The sequence below is a fragment of the Euleptes europaea genome, chromosome 1, assembly GCF_029931775.1.
Source record: "Euleptes europaea isolate rEulEur1 chromosome 1, rEulEur1.hap1, whole genome shotgun sequence".
Lineage (NCBI taxonomy): Eukaryota > Metazoa > Chordata > Lepidosauria > Squamata > Sphaerodactylidae > Euleptes > Euleptes europaea.
In genome coordinates this window covers 175323841-175344282 of record NC_079312.1, presented here as the reverse complement: position 1 = coordinate 175344282, position 20442 = coordinate 175323841, and the positions used below count along the sequence as shown (strand labels likewise).

Genomic DNA, 20442 nt, shown 5'->3' with positions numbered 1-20442 from the left:
GTATTTATTGACTGTGAATGACTCGCCTATGATAGAGGCCTTATGTCTTTAGCTTTACTGTGCACCATATTAAAATGTATATATTGAATTTTAGTACTTTCTAGCTTAACCTTTTCAGTTTGGATTCAACGTTTTGGTTGAGTTTAATTTGTTGTGCCCCCCCTTTTGTTGTTGTTCCTTTCCCAGTGTGTCACAAACTCCTGTAACTTGTGGCACCTGTGGCCTATGCTAGATCGTGTATAGTGTAGGTTGAAAAGGCAATGGGTATGAAGGGAAGCCTTGTCTTTTGTGACCTCAGGAGGGCTTTTTCTTTCCACAACTGTCTCACTGAGTCTTTATACAGTAGAGAGCTTTTTTTCGGATTGAAAGAACGGTGTTTTGGTTGTCCACCTCATGTCCTGTCATTGTGTTTCCCCTCCTATACATCACACAGCCTTAATGATAAGAGCAACGCTCTGGAAGACGAGGGCAAATAGAAGTAGCAATTGACCCAAGATGTGTGAAGTAATGGAGAGTAAAGAAGGAGAAGCGGTAGAGAACAAGGAAGAGGAAGAAGAAGATGCTGAGTTGGGTCTTTCTGGCCAAGATGGCGCCAAAAAGGTTTTGCCTGGCATAATTTACCTTGGGCATATCCCTCCCCGCTTCAGGCCCCGGCATGTCCGCAACCTCCTTAGTGGCTATGGGGAGGTGGGACGAATTTTCCTGCAGCCTGAAGGTGAGTGTGTGATCTTAAGAGGGGGGTGGAGTGGTGAATCTTGGGCCAGCCAGAGCCAGGTGGGATTAATACTGTGGTGCAGATCTGTAAAGCATAACACCATGTTGGTGTAGACTGGGGGGTCCCCAGTGTGGTGTACGTGGGTGCCGAGGCACCCGCCGACACCTATTCTGGTGCCCGCCAAGTGTTTTAGGAAGTGGGTGGGGCCAGGTGGGGCTTTTGCCCTGCAAGGTTTCTGAACAGCTAGCAGAGATTTGATTGGCTGTGCAGATTTTTCAAAATGTTGCTTTGGCGGCTGCAGCCACCGCGGCACAAAAATCTTGACTGGCTGAAGTAAAGTGGTAATAGAAGAAAAAGTGGGGACTGAAACCCAACCTAGATTGTTTTACCAGGTTGATAATTGCACACATGTTATATGGGAGACATATACAGCCCAGTATAACAACTTCAAACAATCTTACCAGATGTTTGTATAATTGGTAATATATTATACAACCTATATACATGCGTGGTCTGATATATATTGTCTGTATATGTATATATATATCTGTAAATGTGTGTATGTTTTACATGGGTTTCAATTGACCGCTGAGGAAGGCCAAACAGGCCGAAATGCGCCTGGCGTGTGGTTATAGATATCAACCTTAGGAAATTCCATTGTGCTGTTTTAACGTTTTTTAAAATAATTTTTATCTTGACATAGTGCTTTAAATAAATTATATTTTCATTATCTATATATTTTATTTATCCCACCCAACCTTGGGTACCCAGCTGCTGAAGAGAAGCGGTGTCAATCCTTTTGTGGCTGGCTCCACCTCCTGCGGCAGCCATTTTGTGGCTGTGCCCACTATGCTGTGTCGAAATTCCAAAGGTGTCTGCAAGCTCAAATTGGTTGGGGACCCCTTGCGTAGACTGTCTCTAAGACTAGTGCTGGCATGTGTAAGGGGAGACAGATGAAGGACTGAGAGATCCATACAGGAAAATGTTTACAGTGAAACATATTGTTGGGAGTGCAGGGGGGTGGGGTGTCAAAACCCTGGCAGAGCCACCTGAGAGCAATAGCCGTATTTGGCTTGAGGGATTGCAATTTAGGAATGCCATAAGAAGAGCCATGCTGGATTAGGCCAGTGGTCCATCCAGTCCAACATCCTGTCTCGCACTGTGGCCAACCAGTTCCTCTGGAGGTCCAGCAACAGGGCATAGAGGCTGTGGTCTTCCCCTGACGTTGTCTTCTGTCACTTGTATTCAGAGTTTGACCGCCCCTGAATGTGGAGGTTTGCTTTAGTCACCATGGCTAGTAGCCACTGATAGAACTCTCCTCCGTGAAGATACCAACAAAAGGAGCTTTGACTCCCGAAAGCTTATACTCCAAAAATCTTGTTAGTTTCTAAGGTGCTATGGGACTGGAATCTAGCTGTCCTTCATAAATCTGTTTAGTTCTGTTTTAAAGCCATCTGCGCCTGAGCCCTTCGCTGATACTCTATCCATTGATACAGTGGTCCGTTGTAAGCTTGTGGGCAATTCTGTTACGGCTCTTTAAAAGTCCTTGCATCCAGGTTCTAGTATAACGTCTCTTTCTCTTCAAATGAGCCGCTTGCCTGGTTGCCCCGTTCTCGGCACAGCTCTGTTTTCGCGCCCGAGTTGCCAAGATTCTGTGCAGACGAGTAAAAAAATGATAGTGTTGTAAAAAGCAACGTTTAAACAAAAACAGCAGCAACACCAGGCTAAAGAATGGAACAGTATGTAATGAAATAGACAAGAAACATACACAAAATTCTACAATGTATAGCAATTTATATAGTGTCTAAGCACACATGTAAACAAACATTACAGTCCAACCTCACATGGGGGTAAATAAGACAGAGAAATCCGACAAGACGTGAAAAATACCGGTGGTCAGGTAAGTGTGGATGCTGAACAATGATCCAAAATGGATCCAAAAGAGATCAAAGAAGGAGACGGTCGTTCCGGATACAAATTAGGAGTCTGTTTCTGCCAAGGGCTTCATCAGTCATTCAATCCCAGAAGAGTCCATGCATAGTATTCAATTCTTTCATAGGACATTTAAGCCTCTTGCCATATTAGATTCAAAGCATCTCACTTGGCGTAATCAAGTCTTATTTACCCCCACGTGAGATTAGACTGTAATTTTTGTTTACATGTGTGCTTAGACACTATATAGATTGCTATACATTGCAGTATTTCGTGTATGTTTGTCTATTTCATTATATATTGTTCCATTCTTTAGCCTGGTGTTGTTTTCGTTTAAAGATTCTGTGCAGTGCAGCCATGTCTTTCTGTATCCTCCAGAGCCCTTTATCCGGAAGAAAAAGAAGAAAGCCGGAAGCAACGCCAAGAACTTCACAGAAGGCTGGGTGGAATTCCGGGACAAGCGTGTGGCGAAGCTGGTAGCTGCCAGTTTGCACAACACGCCGATGGGCGTCCGCAAGAGGAGCCGATTCCATCACGATCTGTGGAACATGAAGGTGGGAGTAATTCGGGATCTTATTTACTTTTAGGGCTGTTGAGCTTGGAAGGAAGGCAGTTGAGACATGATAGAGGTCTGTAAAATTATGTGTGGTATGGAAAGAGTGGGCAGGGAGAAGCTTTTCTCTGTCTCCCATAATACTAAAATGCGGGGTCATCTGCTGAAGCTGGAGGGCGAGAGATTCAAAACTGATAAAAGGAAGTATGACTTCGCACAACACATAGTTAAACTGTGGAACTCTCTGCCCCAGGATGTGGTGATGGCTGCCAACTTGGAAGGTTTGAAGAGGGGAGTGGACATGTTCATGGAGGAGAAGGCTATTTGTGACTACTAGTAAAACTGGATACTAGTCATGATGCATGCCTGTTCTCTCCAGGATCAGAGGAACATCCCTATTATCATAGGGGCCGTGGAACACAGGCAGGATGGTGCTGCTGCAGTCGTCTTGTTTGTGGGCTTCCGAGAGGCACCTGGTTGGCCGCTGTGCGAACAGACTGCTGGACTTGATGGGCCTTGGTCTGATCCAGCATGGCCTTTCTTATGTGCTTATTAATCATATCTGGCCCTCGTAACAATTGAGTTCGACACCCCTGATTTAACGTGTTAGTTTGCTAAACCGTGCCCTCTCACACTGCAGTTCTGTCCCTTCGGGGGTCTTTCAGAAGACACTTTCATTCCTCTGCCCATTCTCCCTTTCCACCACTCCAGTCAGTGACCCATCATGTGTGTGCTAGACCTGTGAAGATTTTATTGTTAGGTCATGCCAACTTTAGGATACAGCCTGCCTGATTTTGAGAGTGTCAGACTCTGATGACCCCCCTGGACTTGTGCCTGGAGAATAGCAAGGTCCCAGAGAACACGGAAGTTGGCCATCCCCGAGTTATGTGATTGTTGGGTCTTCTAAAGAGCTATTTCTACGGTACAGGGAAAGAGGAAACAAGGATTGTTATGCTGATGTTTGTTGAAACGTTAACGCGCTTCCTTGCCTTTCGGCTCCCAGTACCTGCATCGCTTCAAGTGGACTCACCTGAGCGAGCGGCTGGCGTACGAGCGCCAGGTGCGGCAGCAGCGCATGCGTGCCGAGGTCTCGCAGGCCAAGCGTGAGACGAACTTCTACCTGCAGAACGTGGAGAAGAGCAAGCGCTTCTCCAAGAGGGACAGCCGAGGGGAGCAGGAGGCCAAGAGCTGGGGCTTCGTGCAGCGCCGCACCGAGGAGGAGATTCAGACCAGCAAAGGGGGCAAGCTCCTCAAGCGGCAGCTGGCCCGGGCCGCCGAGATCCAGGAGAAATCCCAGTCGAACCGTTCTCTGCTAGCGAAGATCTTCAACGCCCAGCAGTAATCGCTAGCCCCCCAGGGATGCAGAACTTGCTCGTGATGCTGGTCCAGCTGTCGGCAGCCTTGCTCTTGCAAGCCGAATTGATGTGGGAGATTGCCAGGGCCAGCAAAGAAACAACTCTTGTATGTTGTGTGTTGACAGACATTTTAGGGATATGAAACTGAGGCCTTTTATGCATGGCTGTTTCCCTCGCTGTCAGCCCTCCGAGGGCTTCGGGTCTTTGTCCTGATCATGCGTGCCGTTTCCGACCATCAGAGGTCGCTTCGCTCTCCCCCTGCGATTGCCCGGGTTTTCAAATTCGTGATTTTTACTTGTTTATTTTATTTATACCCGCGCCCTCCCCCAGCCAGCGGCCAGGCTCAGAGCAGCTCGCAAAACAACATATTAAAATGGAACAAAAACATTTTAAACCACCATTAAAACTGCCCTATTAAAAAAATCCCTAAATAATGCAAAAAAGTCTGGTGGCGCCCCTTAAATTGTAACATGGAGTTACAGCGGGGCGAATGGATGGATAAGCCCCCATAAGGTAGTAAAAAGGGGGGATTGGCGTTGGAGGGTTAGGTGAGGTTAGCATTTATGGAGTGGAAAAAACGTAGCTGGCCTCAACTGTAAGCCTGGTGGAATAGCTCTGTCTTGCAGCCCATGTGGAACTCTTTAAGGTCCCGCAGGGCCCTGGTTTCACTAGAGAGGTTATTCCACCAGGCAGGGGCCAGGGCAGAGAAGGCCCTGGCCCTGGTCAATGCCAGCCAGATTCTCCTTGGGCCAGGGACCACCAGAAGAAATGGAAACGCGGAGGGGAGAGCGAGGCGACCTCTGACGGTCAGAAACGGTGTGCATAATCAACACAAAGACCCGAAGTCGTCAGAGGGGTTAAGGCGAGGGAAACAGCTGTGTATAAAAGGCCTGACTGATTTATTTTTCTGCTGTGCAGAGTCCCTCTTTAGGGAGCGGTCTGATTTCGCACGAGCAGTATAAAATCTTTCCCCTGTGGGGATTTGGGAGGAGTGTTAATTTTTTGGGTTCTCCCTTTGGTCACTGGGATTAGTGTTGGCTTTGTGGGGGGGGGGGAATGAGCTGACATTCTCTAGAATCCAGTTGCCAAAATCAAATAGAAACTCTTCTCTTTTGAAAAGTGTGGCGATTTAGAGGAACAGGCCTAGCTCTCAATTCTAGAATGTGGTATAGCCTGCGAAATGCCGAGCTGTTTTGGTCCCCTATGCTTGCTTGCTGTACTGATCCATGGTAGGAAGTATTAAGAGAGAATCTTGGATTCTTTGGAGGGTGGATAATAACTAAAAGATAACCTGTTCTAAAACTGTTGTGTTTGGGGTTGCATAACATCTTAAGGCGTTGTCCAGATCTTGTACTAAGCACCAAATCTTAAATAAAAAATGATTTGTAGCATTGGTTGTATGTGATGTTCATTATCCAGAAAGACTGGAAGTTAAGCAAATTAGGGAAAACTTTAAAGTGGCTTCTAGTTTCACTGTTTAGGTGAAGGAGGTGGTTGGCTTTGTCATCTGCTGAAGCTGGAGGGCGAGAGATTCAAAACGGATAAAAGGAAGTATGACTTCACACAACACATAGTTAAACTGTGGAACTCCCTGCCCCAGAATGGGGTGATGGCTGACCACTTGGAGGGCTTTAAGAGGGGAGTGGACATATTCATGGAGGAAAAGGGTATTCATGGCTATTAGTTAGAATGGATACTAGTCATGCTGCATACCTATTCTCTCCAGGATCAGAGGAGCATGCCTATTATATTAGGTGTTGTGGAACACAGGCAGGATGGTGCTGCTGCAGTTGTTTGTGGCTTCCTAGAGACACCTGGTTGGCCACTGTGTGAAGAGACTGCTGGACTTGATGGGCCTGGGTCTGATCCAGCAGGGCTTTCCTTGTGTTCATGCCTATTCTCTCCAGGATCAGAGGAGCATACCTATTATATTAGGTGCTGTGGAACACAGGCAGGATAATGCTGCTGCAGTCGTCTTGCTTGTGGCTTCCTAGAGGCACCTGGTTGGCCACTGTGGGAACAGACTGCTGGACTTGATGGGGCTTAGTCTGATCCAGCAGGGCCTTTCTTATGTTCTTTATGTTCTTATGTTGCGTCAGTGTTTGGCTCTCGTGGCCCTTTCTTGCACACCCAGGGTAGTGCTGATCGCCACTTTGGGGTCAGGAAGCAGTTTTTCTCCAGGCCAAATTGGCCAGGGATCCTGAAAGGTTTTTTCCCAACTTCTAGGCATGGAGTAAGGGTCACTGGGGTATGAGGGGGGGGGAGGTAGTTGTAAATTTCCTGCATTGTGCTGGGGGTTGGAGAGGGGCTGTGGCTCAGTGGTAGAGCATCTGCTTGGCACTCAGAAGGTCCCAGGTTCAATACCTGGCATCTCCAGTTAAAAGGGCTAGGCATGTAGGTGATGTGAAAGACCCTCTGCCTGAGACCCTGGAGAGCCGCTGCCGGTCTGAGTAGACAGTACTGGCTTTGATGGACCGAGGGTCTGATTCAGTATGAGGCAGCTTCATGTGTTCATGTGACCCTGGTGGTCCCTTCCAGCTCTATAATTCTATGTTCAGCATTTCTCTTGTGGACCAGATGGTGGTTGAATATTGGTAGCTAATGTAAGCAAAAGGTTGGAACATCTTCCCTACGTAGAACTAAGAAGAAGAGTTGGTTATTATATGCCGATTTTCTCTACCTTTTAAAGAGCATCAAACTGACTTACAATCTCCTTCCCTTCCTCTCCTCACAACAGACACCTTGTGAGGTAGGTGAGGCTGAGTGAGTTCAGAGAGAACTGTGACTAGCCCAAGGTCACCTAGCTGGCATCCTGTGTAGGAGTGGGGTGACCAGTCCGGTTCACCAGCTTAGAGTCCGCCGCTCACGTGGAGGAGTGGGGAAACCAATCCGGTTCGCCAGATTAGAGTCCACCGCTCTTAACCACTACACCACGCTGGCTCTCAAGCCTTGATCATGTGAGACTTTTTGGTGTCAAAACAAGACAACAAAGAGGGGGCATGACAGAGACTTCCAAAATTGTTAGCGGCATGGAAGCCTTTCTGTCTCATGACACTCAAATTGCTCAATGGAATTGGTGGGCGGTAGATTCTGGACAGATGTGGGAAGTGATTGACACGAGGCATTAACTAGCTTACAGAATGCGCTTCCACAAAATGCAGCCATGACCACTAGCTTTCCTGCCTTTAAAAGGAGACTAGACAAAGAGTCAACATGGTATCGTGATTAGGAGCGGTGGACTCTAATCTGAAAAACTGGGTTGGTTTCCCCCACACTACACATGAACACATGAAGCTGCCTTATACTGAATCAGACCCTTGGTCTGTCAAAGTCAGTATTGTCTACTCAGACCCGCAGCGGCTCTCCAGGGTCTCAGTCTGAGGTCTTTCACATAACCTACTTGCCTGGTCCCTTTAGCTGTAGATGCCAGGGATTGAACCTGGGACCTTCGGCATGCCAAGCAGATGCTCTACCACTGAACCACAGCCCCTCCCCAGCTCCAGGGTCACTGACTGGAGTGGTGGAAAGGGAGAATGGGCAGAGGAATGAAAGTGTCTTCTGAAAGACCCCCGAAGGGACAGAACTGCAGTGTGAGAGGGCACTGTTTAGCAAACTAACACGTTAAATCAGGGGTGTCGAACTCAATTGTTACGAGGGCCAGATATGATTAATAAGCACATAAGAAAGGCCCTGCTGGATCAGACCAAGGCCCATCAAGTCCAGCAGTCTGTTCGCACAGCGGCCAACCAGGTGCCTCTCGGAAGCCCACAAACAAGACGACTGCAGCAGCACCATCCTGCCTGTGTTCCACGGCCCCTATGATAATAGGTATGTTCCTCTGATCCTGGAGAGAACAGGCATGCATCATGACTAGTATCCAGTTTTACTAGTAGTCACAAATAGCCTTCTCCTCCATGAACATGTCCACTCCCCTCTTCAAACCTTCCAAGTTGGCAGCCATCACCACATCCTGGGGCAGGGAGTTCCACAATTTATGCGTTGTGTGAAGAAATGCTTCCTTTTATCTGTTTTTACCTTTCTTGGTCTGTCGCTGCCAGCACAGATCCCATCAGTGTACATGTGGTTGGGATTTTTGCCCCAATATGTGTCACTTTACACTTGCTCACATTGAGTCTCATTTGCCATTTTAATACCCATTCCTCCAGTTTGAAGAGATCCTTTTGGAGCTCTTCGCTGTCTGATTTTGTTTTAACCACCCTAAATAATTTGGTATCATCTGCCTTGTTTTCTGAGGCTACGTATAATATCCTCCTTGGCAGAGTGAGGAGTGTTAATCTCCATTAAGGTTCTTATCACCCCAGTGAGTAAAGACTTTTGCTAATAGGAAGGCCCAGGACCAAGAGGTGGGCTTTTAACTGTTCCAAACAAGGTATTGCCTCAGGTAAAACCCATTTACAAGTCCAGGGATTCATTGCCACTACTGTGCAGAAAAACCTCTTCGCACAAAATTTTAGCCGAGAGCTAACCTGTGAGCATGCCTCAAGTCCAAGGAAAACTGACTGCAATTGCTTTCCTGACTTTAGAAGGTGTTTGTCAGGCAATGTCCTTTTACCTTTAGGGAGAGGCTGTGGCTCAGTGGTAGAGCATCTGCTTGGCATGCAGAAGATCCCCAGTTCAAGCCCCGGCATCTCCAGTTAAAAGGTCCAGGCAGTGAGAGATGTGAAAGACCTCTGCCTGGGACTGTAGAGCTGCTGCCAGACTGAGAAGACAATACTGATGTTGATGCTCCAAGAGTCTGATTCAGTATAAGGCAGCTTCTTGTGTTCATGTGCATCTGGAAATGCAAGCATGCTCCTGTGTTCCGGACCACAGACTTAAACAGCCCATCTTCAAAACACCAGTTCAAGAAACTCAGGAGGAAAAACCCATTCACCGCTAATCATTGTCTTCAAGATGGAGATCCTAAATCAGGCTGGTTACAGGGCGGGAAGAACACAAAGTGTTAAGTAACCGATGATTCATGATTTATTGTGGCTGTCTCTTGGGGGTCACATTTCTGCCTGGAATTTTTTTTGGGGGGGAAGTAAGAACTGCTGCTTTATCCAACCCACTGTTCTGCTTTTCTCAGAAGACACAAGACTTCCCAGTCTCTGTTTTTTCTCAGAAGACACAAGACTTCCCAGTCTCTGTCGGTCTCCCTCTGTATAAATCTGATTAATAATCTAATGAGCCAACACCATTACCAACATTAAAAAAAATTTCCTTGTGGGTACTGTTCAGTGATCATACCATATTATAACAAAAGCACAAGTCCCCTTTCCATTCACAGTGAGTTTTTAGCTGCAGATTTGCATGAACCTTTCTTCCCAGGCAAGGTAGGATCATGTTGGTTCAGCACAGGGTTGCGATCCTCCAGGTACTAGCTGGAGGTCTCCTGCTGTTACAACTAATCTCCAGCCGATAGAGATCAGTTCCCCTGGAGAAAATGGCCGCTTTGGCAATTGGACTCTATGGCATTGAAGTCCCTCCTCTCCCCAAACCCTGCCCTCCTTAGGCTCCGTCCCAAAAATCTCCCGCCGGTGGTGAAGAGGGGCCTGGCAACCCTACTTTCTGAGTAGCTGGAACCCAGTTCTGGCAGACAAAGATGTAAACTGCTATGGAAGGGCTACTGGGTAGGGTTGCCAACTTCAGGTTGGGAAATGCCTGGAGTTTTGGGGTGGAACCTGGGGGGTGGGGTTTGGGGAAGGGTGGGACTTAGCAGAGTACAATGCCATAGAGTCCACCCTCCAAAGAAGTATTTTCCCCCCAGGGGAACTAATCTCTTTTTTAAAAAAAAATTATTAAGAGAAAATGAGAATATAACAATAAAAGAAAATGGAAATATAACCTTACTAAAATACACACGCTACAAATTCTTGAAAATAAACTAAAACCGTGCTGCTAATATAACTAAAATATCCATACCAGTGAACCAAACAATACTCTTTTTTATCTAAAATCCGATGATTATTGCATCACTCCCTCTGCGATTTACACATTGGAGTGTTTTTTCCAACCTTGTTACATTCCAGCTAGCGTCCAGTTCTGTATTTTTGTCTTTATTATAATATGCCAACTTAATTAAAGCATAGGTTTCTTTCACCTTATCAAGCCAAATATTTAAATCAGGTGGGGCCTGGCGATCTCCCAGAATAACAACCGATCTCAAGAGAACAGAGATCAGTTCCCCTGATTTAAATTCCCCGAATTCCAGGGGGACTGATCTCTGTTCTCTTGAGATCAGTTGTTATTCTGGGAGATTGCCAGGCCCCACCTGGAGGTGAGTAAGCATACCACTGGGAAAGTGTGGCCCATTGCTTCACTTGCACAAGAAAAGAGTCCCTCACAGTGTGGTGCAATTTTGGGAAATCCTTGTCTCATGCGCTGTGTTTGGAAAGGCCCTGGTGTTTTTTTTCATGAGGACTGCCAAGTTAAAAACTACATAAATATCTTCAACTTATACAATTCATAATATGTATGTATTTATTTATTTTTGATATTGGTAGAAGCTACGGATGTTGTATTTGTGCACAATAGTTATATACAGTCCACCAACGATTTCTGAGGAAGACGTTTTGTCGAAACAGGCGGATACCGGAGCCCTGTAAAAAAAAAGAGAGAGAGATAAGATGAACTTGGCAATTTATACTAAATTGAAATATTAGCTACAGATTTGATACAAGCTGTCAACCGACAATCGGAGTCGGATAAGGACTCAGCCAATTTCAAGGACTTGGCTTTCCGGAATTGTTTTCAGCTTGTTCATCACATTGTCTGCGAATGTAATTTTTTGCATTATTTTACATATCGTTATGGGATTCTTTCATGTGAATATTACAGAGACTCTTGGACCATGCCCTTCAATCAGGTAGCGCTCAGATTCATAAATATTCAACCATCTTGCAATACATCAAACCTTTCCACCCTGCAGACTACCTCGGATGCCTGGAAGTATCCAAATATTGAAGGGCCTTTACTCTTGCGGGTTTCAACGCCTTACCTTCAGCTCTCCGGGAAGGCAGGTATCTCCGTACTCCCTTTCATCAACGACTATGCCCATGCAAAACAGAGAAAGTGGAAATAATAGAACATGTTCTGCTGCAGTATCCCTTCTACAAAGACATAAGATCACAGTACATTCTCCCCGTATTGTCATCCTTTCCTGGGAGATTGGAAGAAGCTAAAGTTTCCCTTCTCTTAGCAGACTCCTCTCGGGAGATAACCACTCATGTAGCCCAATTCTGCCTCTGGTCTAGTGGGATTCGTAAATGGCTAATTGAAAAACCATTCCCCATAGCAGATCTTTCCTCCTCCTCTTCAAATCATCCTTCCCGGAATCATCAACTTTTATTGTTTTAATTTTTATCATTTTAAACCAAGCTTTGATTTTTATTCAGAGCTGATATTGTATTGAAATAAAACCTGATGGATTGATGTGAATATATTTCTTGGCCTTGTTAGGTAATAGCCTGAATTGCTGTTATTTTTTACAAACTTATGTGGTCAGCTGTTCTTCTTTATTTTGAAAGTGAAAAACGGCAGGCAGAAGTGAGAGGATTGTGCAAGAATTGTGCAAGACATGGGGTGTCTTGAGCGCCTGCTGTCCTCATGAGTCAACTCCTGAGGATCTCACATAAAAGCCGAAAGTGGGCAAGAGCTGTGCTCATCTGCTCAGCTCTGCCAAGATGAAGACCCTTTTTTTCCTGGCGCTCATCCTCCTCACGGCTCTAGCCCTTCCCGGGGCCGAGGGCAAAGTGTTTGAGAGATGCGAGCTGGCGAGGCTCCTAAAGCGGCAGGGCTTCAGCGGCTTTGTAGGACGCAAAGTGGCTGACTGTGAGTAGATGTGGGGATACACTTCTGGGCAGCAGTGTGTGCGAACAAGATTTCGGGGTATAGGTGGGCCGTAAGTCGAATATGAGCACCCAGTGTGATACAGCGGCAAAAAAAGCTAATGCGATCTCGGGGGTGCATCAACAGAGGCATAACATCCCAATCGCAAGATGTCGTAGTCCCGCTGTATACAGCATTGGTCCGGCCGCACTTGGAGTATTGTGTGCAGTTCTGGAGGCTTCATTTCAAACCGGGTGTGGACAGGATCGAGCAGGTGCAGAGGAGAGCGACGAGGATGATCGGGGGCCTGGAGACCAAGCCCTACTACAAGGAAAGGCTGAGGGAGTTGGGAATGTTCACTCTGGAGAAGAGGAGGTTGAGAGGGGACAGGATTGCTCTCTTGAAGTATTTGAAGGGCTGTTGCTTAGAGGAGGGCAGGGAGCTGTTCCTGTTGGCAGCAGAGGACAGGACTCCCAATAATGGGTTTAAATTGCGGGTGGAAAGGTACCGGCTGGATATTTGGGGAAAAGTTTTTTACAGTAAGAGCTGTTCGACAGTGGAATAGGCTACCTAGGGAGGTGGTGAGCCCCCCTCACTGGCAGTCTTTAAGCAGCGTCTGGACAAGCACTTGTCAGGGATGCTCTAGGGTAGGCTGATCCTGCATTGAGCAGGGGGTTGGACCAGATGGCCTCTATGGCTCCTTCCAACTCTATGTTCTATGAGACCCCTCATCCCTTTGCCCACTGCAAGATCAACTCAATCTCCTTCGCCTGATTATGCCCCTGGGGCTTTCTTGCCACTGCGGGCTTGGGGGGTTTCCTCCCGTTGTCCCAGATAACCTGCCCACGATCTCTTTCGGCAGGGGTCTGCCTGGTGCAACACGAGAGCGGCTACCGAACGGACGCCGTGCATGACAACGGCAGCAGCCGTGACTACGGGATCTTCCAGATCAACAGCTTGTACTGGTGCGACGACGGCAGGACTCCCGGTTCCAAGAACGCCTGCCGAATTTCCTGTAGCAGTAAGTGTGTGTGTATGTGTGTGTGAGCAGGAACCACAAACCAACCACAACTAGAGCTAGTGTGGTATAGTGGGTAAGAGCGGTGGTTTGGAGCGGTGGAGTCTGATCTGGAGAACCGGGTTCGATTCCCCTCCACATGAGCGGCGGAGGCTAATCTGGTGAACTGGATTTGTGTCCCCCACTCCTACACACGAAGCCAGCTGGGTGACCTTGGGCAAGTCACAGCTCTCTCAGCCCCTCTACCTCACAGGGTGTCTTGTGGGGAGAGGAAGGGAAGGTGATTGTAAGCCAGTTTTAGTCTCCCTTAAGTGGTAGAGAAAGCCGGCATATTTACAAACAAAAGTAAAGACTTAATAGCTAACAGCTATGTTAAATTGTGGGAAGCAGTAAAAAAAAAAAAATGATATCACGGTCCAATAAAAATATTTCCTTTTTAGGCCGTATTTCAGTAATTCAAATGAACATTTTACCAAGACTGTTGTTTTTGTTTCAGAATCTACCAATAATTACACAAACAAAATATTTTGATATGTGAAGGATTTGTTGAATTTTGTTTGGCAAAGGAAAAAACCTAGAATTGCCTATAAATACTTGGTTGACTCTAAAGAAAGAGGAGGGTTTGCTCTTCCAAATTTTAAATTATATGCGGAAGCATCGGCTTTTGTATGGCTAAAAGACTGGATTCAACTGAAGTTTACTGGATTTAGAAGGTTTTGGCCACAGATTTGGGTGGCATAGTTACATGTGGTATGACAAACGTAAAAACCATACAACATTTCAACATCATATTGTTAAATCTTCTTTAATAAAAATTTGGCAAAGATATAAACATCTTTTAGAAACCAGAACGCCTTTATGGATCTCCCCACAAGAAATGTTAACATTACGACTACTGAGACCATCCCAATTTGTAACTTACCAGGACCTTTTAATATGGGATGATAACAAATGATAACCATGAAGACTTAAAAGAATATCTGACTTGGTTTCAATATTATCAAATAAAATCTGTATATATACAGGATATGAAGATAGGTTTTATCAAAGACAAATCAATTTTACAACAGACGTTATTGGATAATAATGATCATTTAATTTCAAAGATGTTAACAATATATACAGAACAAGATCAAATTAAATCTACGATGATTACCTGGGCACAGACATTGGGTCACTATTTTCCTTTGAACAGATGGGAAAGACTCTGGTCAAGAGACATGAAATATATACTTTCTCAATCGTTAAGAGAGAACATATATAAGATGATCTATAGATGGTATCTGGCACCAAAAAAGCAAGCTACAATGTATAAAACAATGTCACCAAACTGTTGGAAATGTAAAGATGAGATTGGCACCTTTCACCATGTTTGGTGGCTATGTGAAAAAGCAAAGAACTTTTGGGATATGATTTATAATGAACTAAGACTGATATTACAACAAAATATCCCCAAAACACCGGGAATGATGTTGTTAAGTATTATACCGGAATCTATATTGACTCAGAGATCTTTTTTGATATATGCCACTACAGCTGCAAGATTGGTTTATGCAGCAAAATGGAAAATGTTTGAGATACCTGATAAGACTGATTAGATACATAAAATGTTGGAACGGGCAGAAATGGCTAAACTTACTGCATTAGTAAATCAAAAGGAGAATACGGAATTTGTGGGAGAATGGGAGGCATGGACGACATACTGTGTAAATGAATTAAACATGGGAGACATCAAAGGATATGCATTGCTTAAATTCAGTTGTTTAAAGTAGTAACAGTAAAATTTATGTTTTAAGATAGCTGAATGATTATTTAAATTTACAATTAAAGTATTATAATGAATTCGAAATTAAATACAAAGGGGAGAATAGATATAATAAACAGATAGAGGAGCGGAGAGGAGAAGTTTATATAGTTAGAATTATTTACTTTGATTGAAAAGATAAAGTTCATGTTATAAATCTATGATATTTGAATGATTGAAATGAAAATGATGTAACTAGAAAATAATAAAATTTTATACTAAAAACAAAAAAGAGAAAGCCGGCATATAAAAACCAACAACAACTCCTCTTCTTCTTCTTCTTCTTCTTCTTCTTCTTCTTCTTCTTCTTCTTCTTCTTCTTCTTCTTCTTCTTCTTCTTCTTCTTCTTCTATCCTTTTGTTCCACCCTCTTCATTTTAATAGGCACCCATCCATCCACCTAGTTTCTGTATGTTTTGCAAGCCAAGGTACCATAGGAAAATGAGACCCATAAGGTTTAGGGTTTCCAGCTCCAGGTTGGGAAATACCTGGAGATTTTTGGGATGGACCCTGAGGAGGGCGGGGTTTGGGGAGGGTGGGAACTTCAATGCCATAGAGTCCGATGGTCAAAGCGGCCATTTTCTCCAGGCGAACTGATCTCTATTGGCTGGAGATCAGTTGTAATAGCAGGAGATCTCCAGGTAGTACCTGGAGGTTCCCTGTGTTGGGAAATTCCTGGAGATTTGGGGGGGTTGAGCCTGGGGAGGGCAGGGTTTGGGAAGGGGGCATAATGCCATAGAATCTACCCTTCCAAGCAGCCATTGTCTCTTGGGGGACAGATCTCTGTCATCTGGAGATCAGTTGTAATTCCAGGGGAACTCCAGGCCTAGCCTAGAGGTTGGCAGCCCTACCCGAGAAACGTGTGTTTGCTCAGCTTCAAACCTGTACTGGGGTGACCTGCGGTTGTTCACTATTTCTCAGCCCAACCTACTGTACAGGGTTGTCGTGAGGAAGAAGTAGGGATTAGGGAATCACGCGCCTGGAGAACTAGATGGGTGGAATAGCCAAGCAGTCACTGCATTTCTTCCTCACCTCCTTTCCTTCACCCTCCAGGACTTCTGGATGACAACATCGCAGATGACATCCGCTGTGCCAAGATGATAGCCCAGGAGGCCCGAGGCCTGACTCCCTGGTAAGAGGATAACCTAACACTCTGGGGAAAGCCAGGAGCATGCCGAATATATTGGGTGATGTAGCACAGGCAGGACAATGCTGCTGCAGTCGTCTTGCTTGTGGGCTTCCTGGAGGCACCTGGTTGACCACTGTGGGAACAGACTGCTGGACTTGATGGACCTTGGTCTGATCCAGCGGGGCTTTCCCTATGTTCTTATGGAGGATGGGGCTATCCATGGCTACTAGTCAAAACGGATACTACTCATGATGCATGCCTATAATCTCCAGTCTCAGGGGAGTATGCCTATCATATTAGGTTCTGTGGAACACAGGCAGGATAATGTTGCTGCAGTCGTCTTACTTGTGGGCTTCCTGGAGGCACCTGGTTGGCCACTGTGTGAACAGACAGCTGGACTTGATGGGCCTGGGTCTGATCCAGCAGGGCTTTCCTTATGTTGTTATGGAGGAGAGGGCTATCCATGCCTACTAGTCAAAATGAATACTAGCCATGATGCATACCTCTTCTCTCCAGGATCAGAGGAGCGTGCCTATTCTATTAGGTGCCAAGGAACACAGGTAGGGTAATGCTGCTGCAGTCATCTTGCTGGTGGGCTTCCTAAAGGCACCTGGTTGGCCACCGTGTGAACAGACTGCTGGACTTGATAGACCTTGGTCTGATCCAGCAGGGCTTTTCTTATGTCCTTATGTTGCTATGGGAAGGTAATGGGGTGTGTGCAGGAAAGTTAAACGTAATTCCCAAAAAGGACGTGGCAGGAGTCTTGCAGAGAATTTCGCAATGATGTTTTGTTACTAAGAATGGGGCGGGGTGGGGGAGTGGGGGGTGGGATCCCATCCATTCTGCCATTTCCCAGTGAAAAATGCTTCCCCCTAGCATAGGGTTAGAAAGCCCTTCCCCACCCACTGTGATGACTGGCTTTAATGGTGTGCACAGAAACCTAGCTACACAAATGTCTCGGTGGCAAATTCTGTTACTCTGTTGGTTGGAACACATCCCTGTCACTTGCAGTATCGGCTGCTTTACTCTCTCCTTGTCCCACTGCCCTCATGAAATAACCAGAGGGTGAAGTGCTGGGCATTACAGAAGAGCAATGAGGTTTTCTGAATATTAACAAATCGCTATTGTTGTTTTTTAAAATTCACATTAGGTATAATAAATAGGTGTAAGAATTAAGCAAACAGGTGTGTGTCTTCTTTGGGGTTTGTTTTTTCTTTGAAGAGTTAATGTCCAAATTAGGAGCCACGTGGCTCAGAGTGATGAGCTTCAGTACTGCAGTTCAAGCTCTGCTCACGACCTGAGTTCGATCCGGACGGAAGTTGGTTTCAGGTAGCCGGCTCAAGGTTGACTCAGCCTTCCATCCTTCCGAGGTCGGTAAAGTGAGTACCCAGCTTGCTGGGGGTAAAGGGAAGATGACTGGGGAAGGCACTGGCAAACCACCCCGTAAACAAAGTCTGCCTAGTCAACTTCAGGATGTGACGTCACCCCAAGGGTCAGGAATTACCCGGTGCTTACACAGGGGACCTTTACCTTTTTTAATGTCCAAATGCTCATTTGTCCACGAAAAGATTGTTTTCTTTACTGCCACCTTAAGGCGGTAACAAATGCAGATGTGATGTCTTTCATTCCCTATAGCAGAGTCTTCTTTCTTTTTCTTTCTTTCTTTCTTTCTTTCTTTCTTTCTTTCTTTCTTTCTTTCTTTCTTTCTTTCTTTCTTTCTTTCTTTCTCTTTCTTTTTCTTTCTTTCTTTCTTTCTTTCTTTCTTTCTTTCTTTCTTTCTTTCTCTCTCTCTCTCTCTCTCTCTCTCTCTCTCTCTCTCTCTCTCTTTCTTTCTTTCTTTCTTTCTCTCTCTCTCTCTCTCTCTCTCTCTCTCTCTCTCTCTCTCTCTCTCTCTCTCTCTCTCTCTCTCTCTCTCTCTCTCTCTCAAATATGCAATTTTTCTTAATGGTGAGGTTGAAAAGTCCAGTTCAAGTAGGATATCCAATGAATGGTATAATCCAAAAAAGAATGAGCTGGGGGACGGCCGTTTCAGGATGCTTTCTTCAGCCCCATGTTCAATTAAATACCATTGCAAAGTCCAAGGTCTGGTAATTTGTCATTAGTCTTCAATCCAATAGTACTTCAAGTCAAATTGAAGACTAATTTGCATCTATAGCATTGAGAATATGTGTACACCTGTGTGGTTGACATTGAATTTTGTATATATGTATCATAGTAGGATAGCATTTGTTGTTGTATAACACTTGTTGTAATTTGTCCTAATCACTAATAATAATTTTGTAATTTTGTACTTTGACTGTGCTGATTTCCAAACCTATTAGGTTCAGGCATAGTGATGCTCTTATTTGTTTAATCTATTACTTGGAGGTTGGCAACCCTATCCGGAGAGGAGACAGCTGTGGCCTTCAACCTTTCCTGAGCCGGCACCCAGCTTTAATTAATTAATAAATCCCTCCGGCAGCAGTGTGGGACCCACTTAGGGGCAAAGATGTCATGTGACAGGCAGTCATATGACATCACAGCCACATGTCAGGAAAAGGAACACCCTTGGGGGAAGAACCAGTGGGGGATGGCTCCAATTGTGCATGGAGCATGGGAGGATCGGCTGGGGTGGTGTGGGAAATACTTGGAGATTTTTGGGGTGGAGCCTGAGGAGGGCAGGGGTTGGGGCGGGGAGAGACTTCAATGCCATAGAGTCCGATTGCCAAAGCGACCGTTTTCTCCAGGTGATCTGATCTCTATCGGCTGCAGATCAATTGTAATAGCAGATCTCCAACTAGTACCTGGAGGTTGGCAACCCTAGTCATGATGCTTACCTATTCTCTCCAGTATCAGATTAGCATTCCCGTTGTATTAGGTGCTGTGGAACGCAGGCAGGATAACGCTGCTGCAGTCGTCTTGCTTGTGGGCTTCCTGGAGGCACCTGGTTGGCCACTGTGTGAACAGACTGCTGGTCGTGATGGGCCTTGGCCTGATCCAGCAAGGCTTTGCTTATATTCTTATGGAGGATAGGGCTATCCATGGCTACTAGCCAAAATGGATACTAGCCATGATGCACACCTATTCTCTCCAGTATCAGAGGAGCATGCCTATTGAATTAGGTGCAGGCAGGATAATGCTGCTGCAGTCATCTTGCTTGTGGGCTTCCTGGATGCCCCTGGTTGGCCCCTGTGTGGACAGACTGCTGGACTTGAGGGGCCTGGGTCTGATCCAGCAGGGCTTTCCTTATGGAGGATGGGGCTATCCGTGGCTACTAGTCCAAATACTAGCCATGATGCATACCTGTTCTCTCCAGTATTAGAGGAGCATACCTATTCAGTTAGGTGCTGTGGGACATAGGCAGGATGGTGCTGCTGCAGTTGTCTTGTTTGTGGGCTTCCTAGAGGCACCTTGTTGGGCACTATGTGAACAGACTGCTGGACTTTATGGGCCTGGGTCTGATCCAGCAGGGCCTTACTTATGTTCTCAAGGTGAGTTTCCCCAATGTACATCTGTCTGCAAGGCTGGTCGCACCCCGAGGTTCACAACCCATGAATTGGCAACCGCCGGTCTACAGCGAACGACACTTCATGTAAACTCTGTGAAAAGTTTAACCTGCACTTTTTCTTCTTCTTTCATTGGCAGGGTGGCCTGGAACAGGTTTTGCCAGGGAGATGTCGACCCCTACGTGAGGGGCTGCTGGTAGAGAGGTGTCTGAGGCTGAAGACCAACAGTGGGGGAAACGGCGCCAGAGGATGATTGCGTTGGTGATAGATTAGGGATTCAATTCGTCCTGCGTCTCCAGTGGGAACCTACTGATAATGCCTGTGCCCAAGCAGCAGAGTTAGTGTGGTTGAAGAAAATCTCCCCAAATGATTTTGTAGTGGGTTATTTGGGATTAATAAAGCAAATGTGAAGAAACAAAGCTGTTCTTTGTGTGTGTGTGTGGGGATTATCGATTTCGTGGTTGATTTCTGAAAGGTTAGGGTTGCCAGCCCCAGGCTGGGAATTACCTGGAGATTTTGGGGGCGGAGCCCGAGGCGGGCGGGGAGGGACTTCAATGCCATAGAGTCCAATGGCCAAAGCGGCCATTTTCTCCAGGGGAACTGATCTCTATCGGCTGGAGAT

At 45.9% G+C, this 20442-nt stretch overlaps 2 protein-coding genes across 2 annotated transcripts; both read left to right on the top strand.

The window, feature by feature from the left end:
• The first annotated feature begins 495 nt into the window (after positions 1-495).
• ABT1 (activator of basal transcription 1) lies at positions 496-4545 on the top strand. The gene is made up of 3 exons (XM_056864479.1): positions 496-715; positions 3026-3201; positions 4204-4545. The coding sequence occupies exons 1-3, from the start codon at positions 496-498 to the stop codon at positions 4540-4542; spliced, it is 735 nt and encodes a 244-aa protein (XP_056720457.1). The 3' UTR covers positions 4543-4545.
• Positions 4546-12240: 7695 nt separating this feature from the next.
• LOC130490883 (lysozyme C-like) lies at positions 12241-20020 on the top strand. The gene is made up of 4 exons (XM_056864690.1): positions 12241-12388; positions 13248-13406; positions 16260-16338; positions 19960-20020. The coding sequence occupies exons 1-4, from the start codon at positions 12241-12243 to the stop codon at positions 20018-20020; spliced, it is 447 nt and encodes a 148-aa protein (XP_056720668.1).
• Positions 20021-20442: the final 422 nt, after the last annotated feature.

Excerpts from the sequence above, each read along its gene's own strand:
- ABT1 (XM_056864479.1), top strand. The coding sequence starts at position 496 with ATGTGTGAAGTAATGGAGAGTAAAGAAGGAGAAGCGGTAGAGAACAAG. Across the intron at positions 716-3,025 it reads AATTTTCCTGCAGCCTGAAG|AGCCCTTTATCCGGAAGAAA; the intron begins GTGAGTGTGTGA and ends TGTATCCTCCAG. Across the intron at positions 3,202-4,203 it reads ACGATCTGTGGAACATGAAG|TACCTGCATCGCTTCAAGTG; the intron begins GTGGGAGTAATT and ends TTCGGCTCCCAG.
- LOC130490883 (XM_056864690.1), top strand. The coding sequence starts at position 12,241 with ATGAAGACCCTTTTTTTCCTGGCGCTCATCCTCCTCACGGCTCTAGCC. Across the intron at positions 12,389-13,247 it reads AGGACGCAAAGTGGCTGACT|GGGTCTGCCTGGTGCAACAC; the intron begins GTGAGTAGATGT and ends CTCTTTCGGCAG. Across the intron at positions 16,339-19,959 it reads GCCCGAGGCCTGACTCCCTG|GGTGGCCTGGAACAGGTTTT; the intron begins GTAAGAGGATAA and ends TTTCATTGGCAG.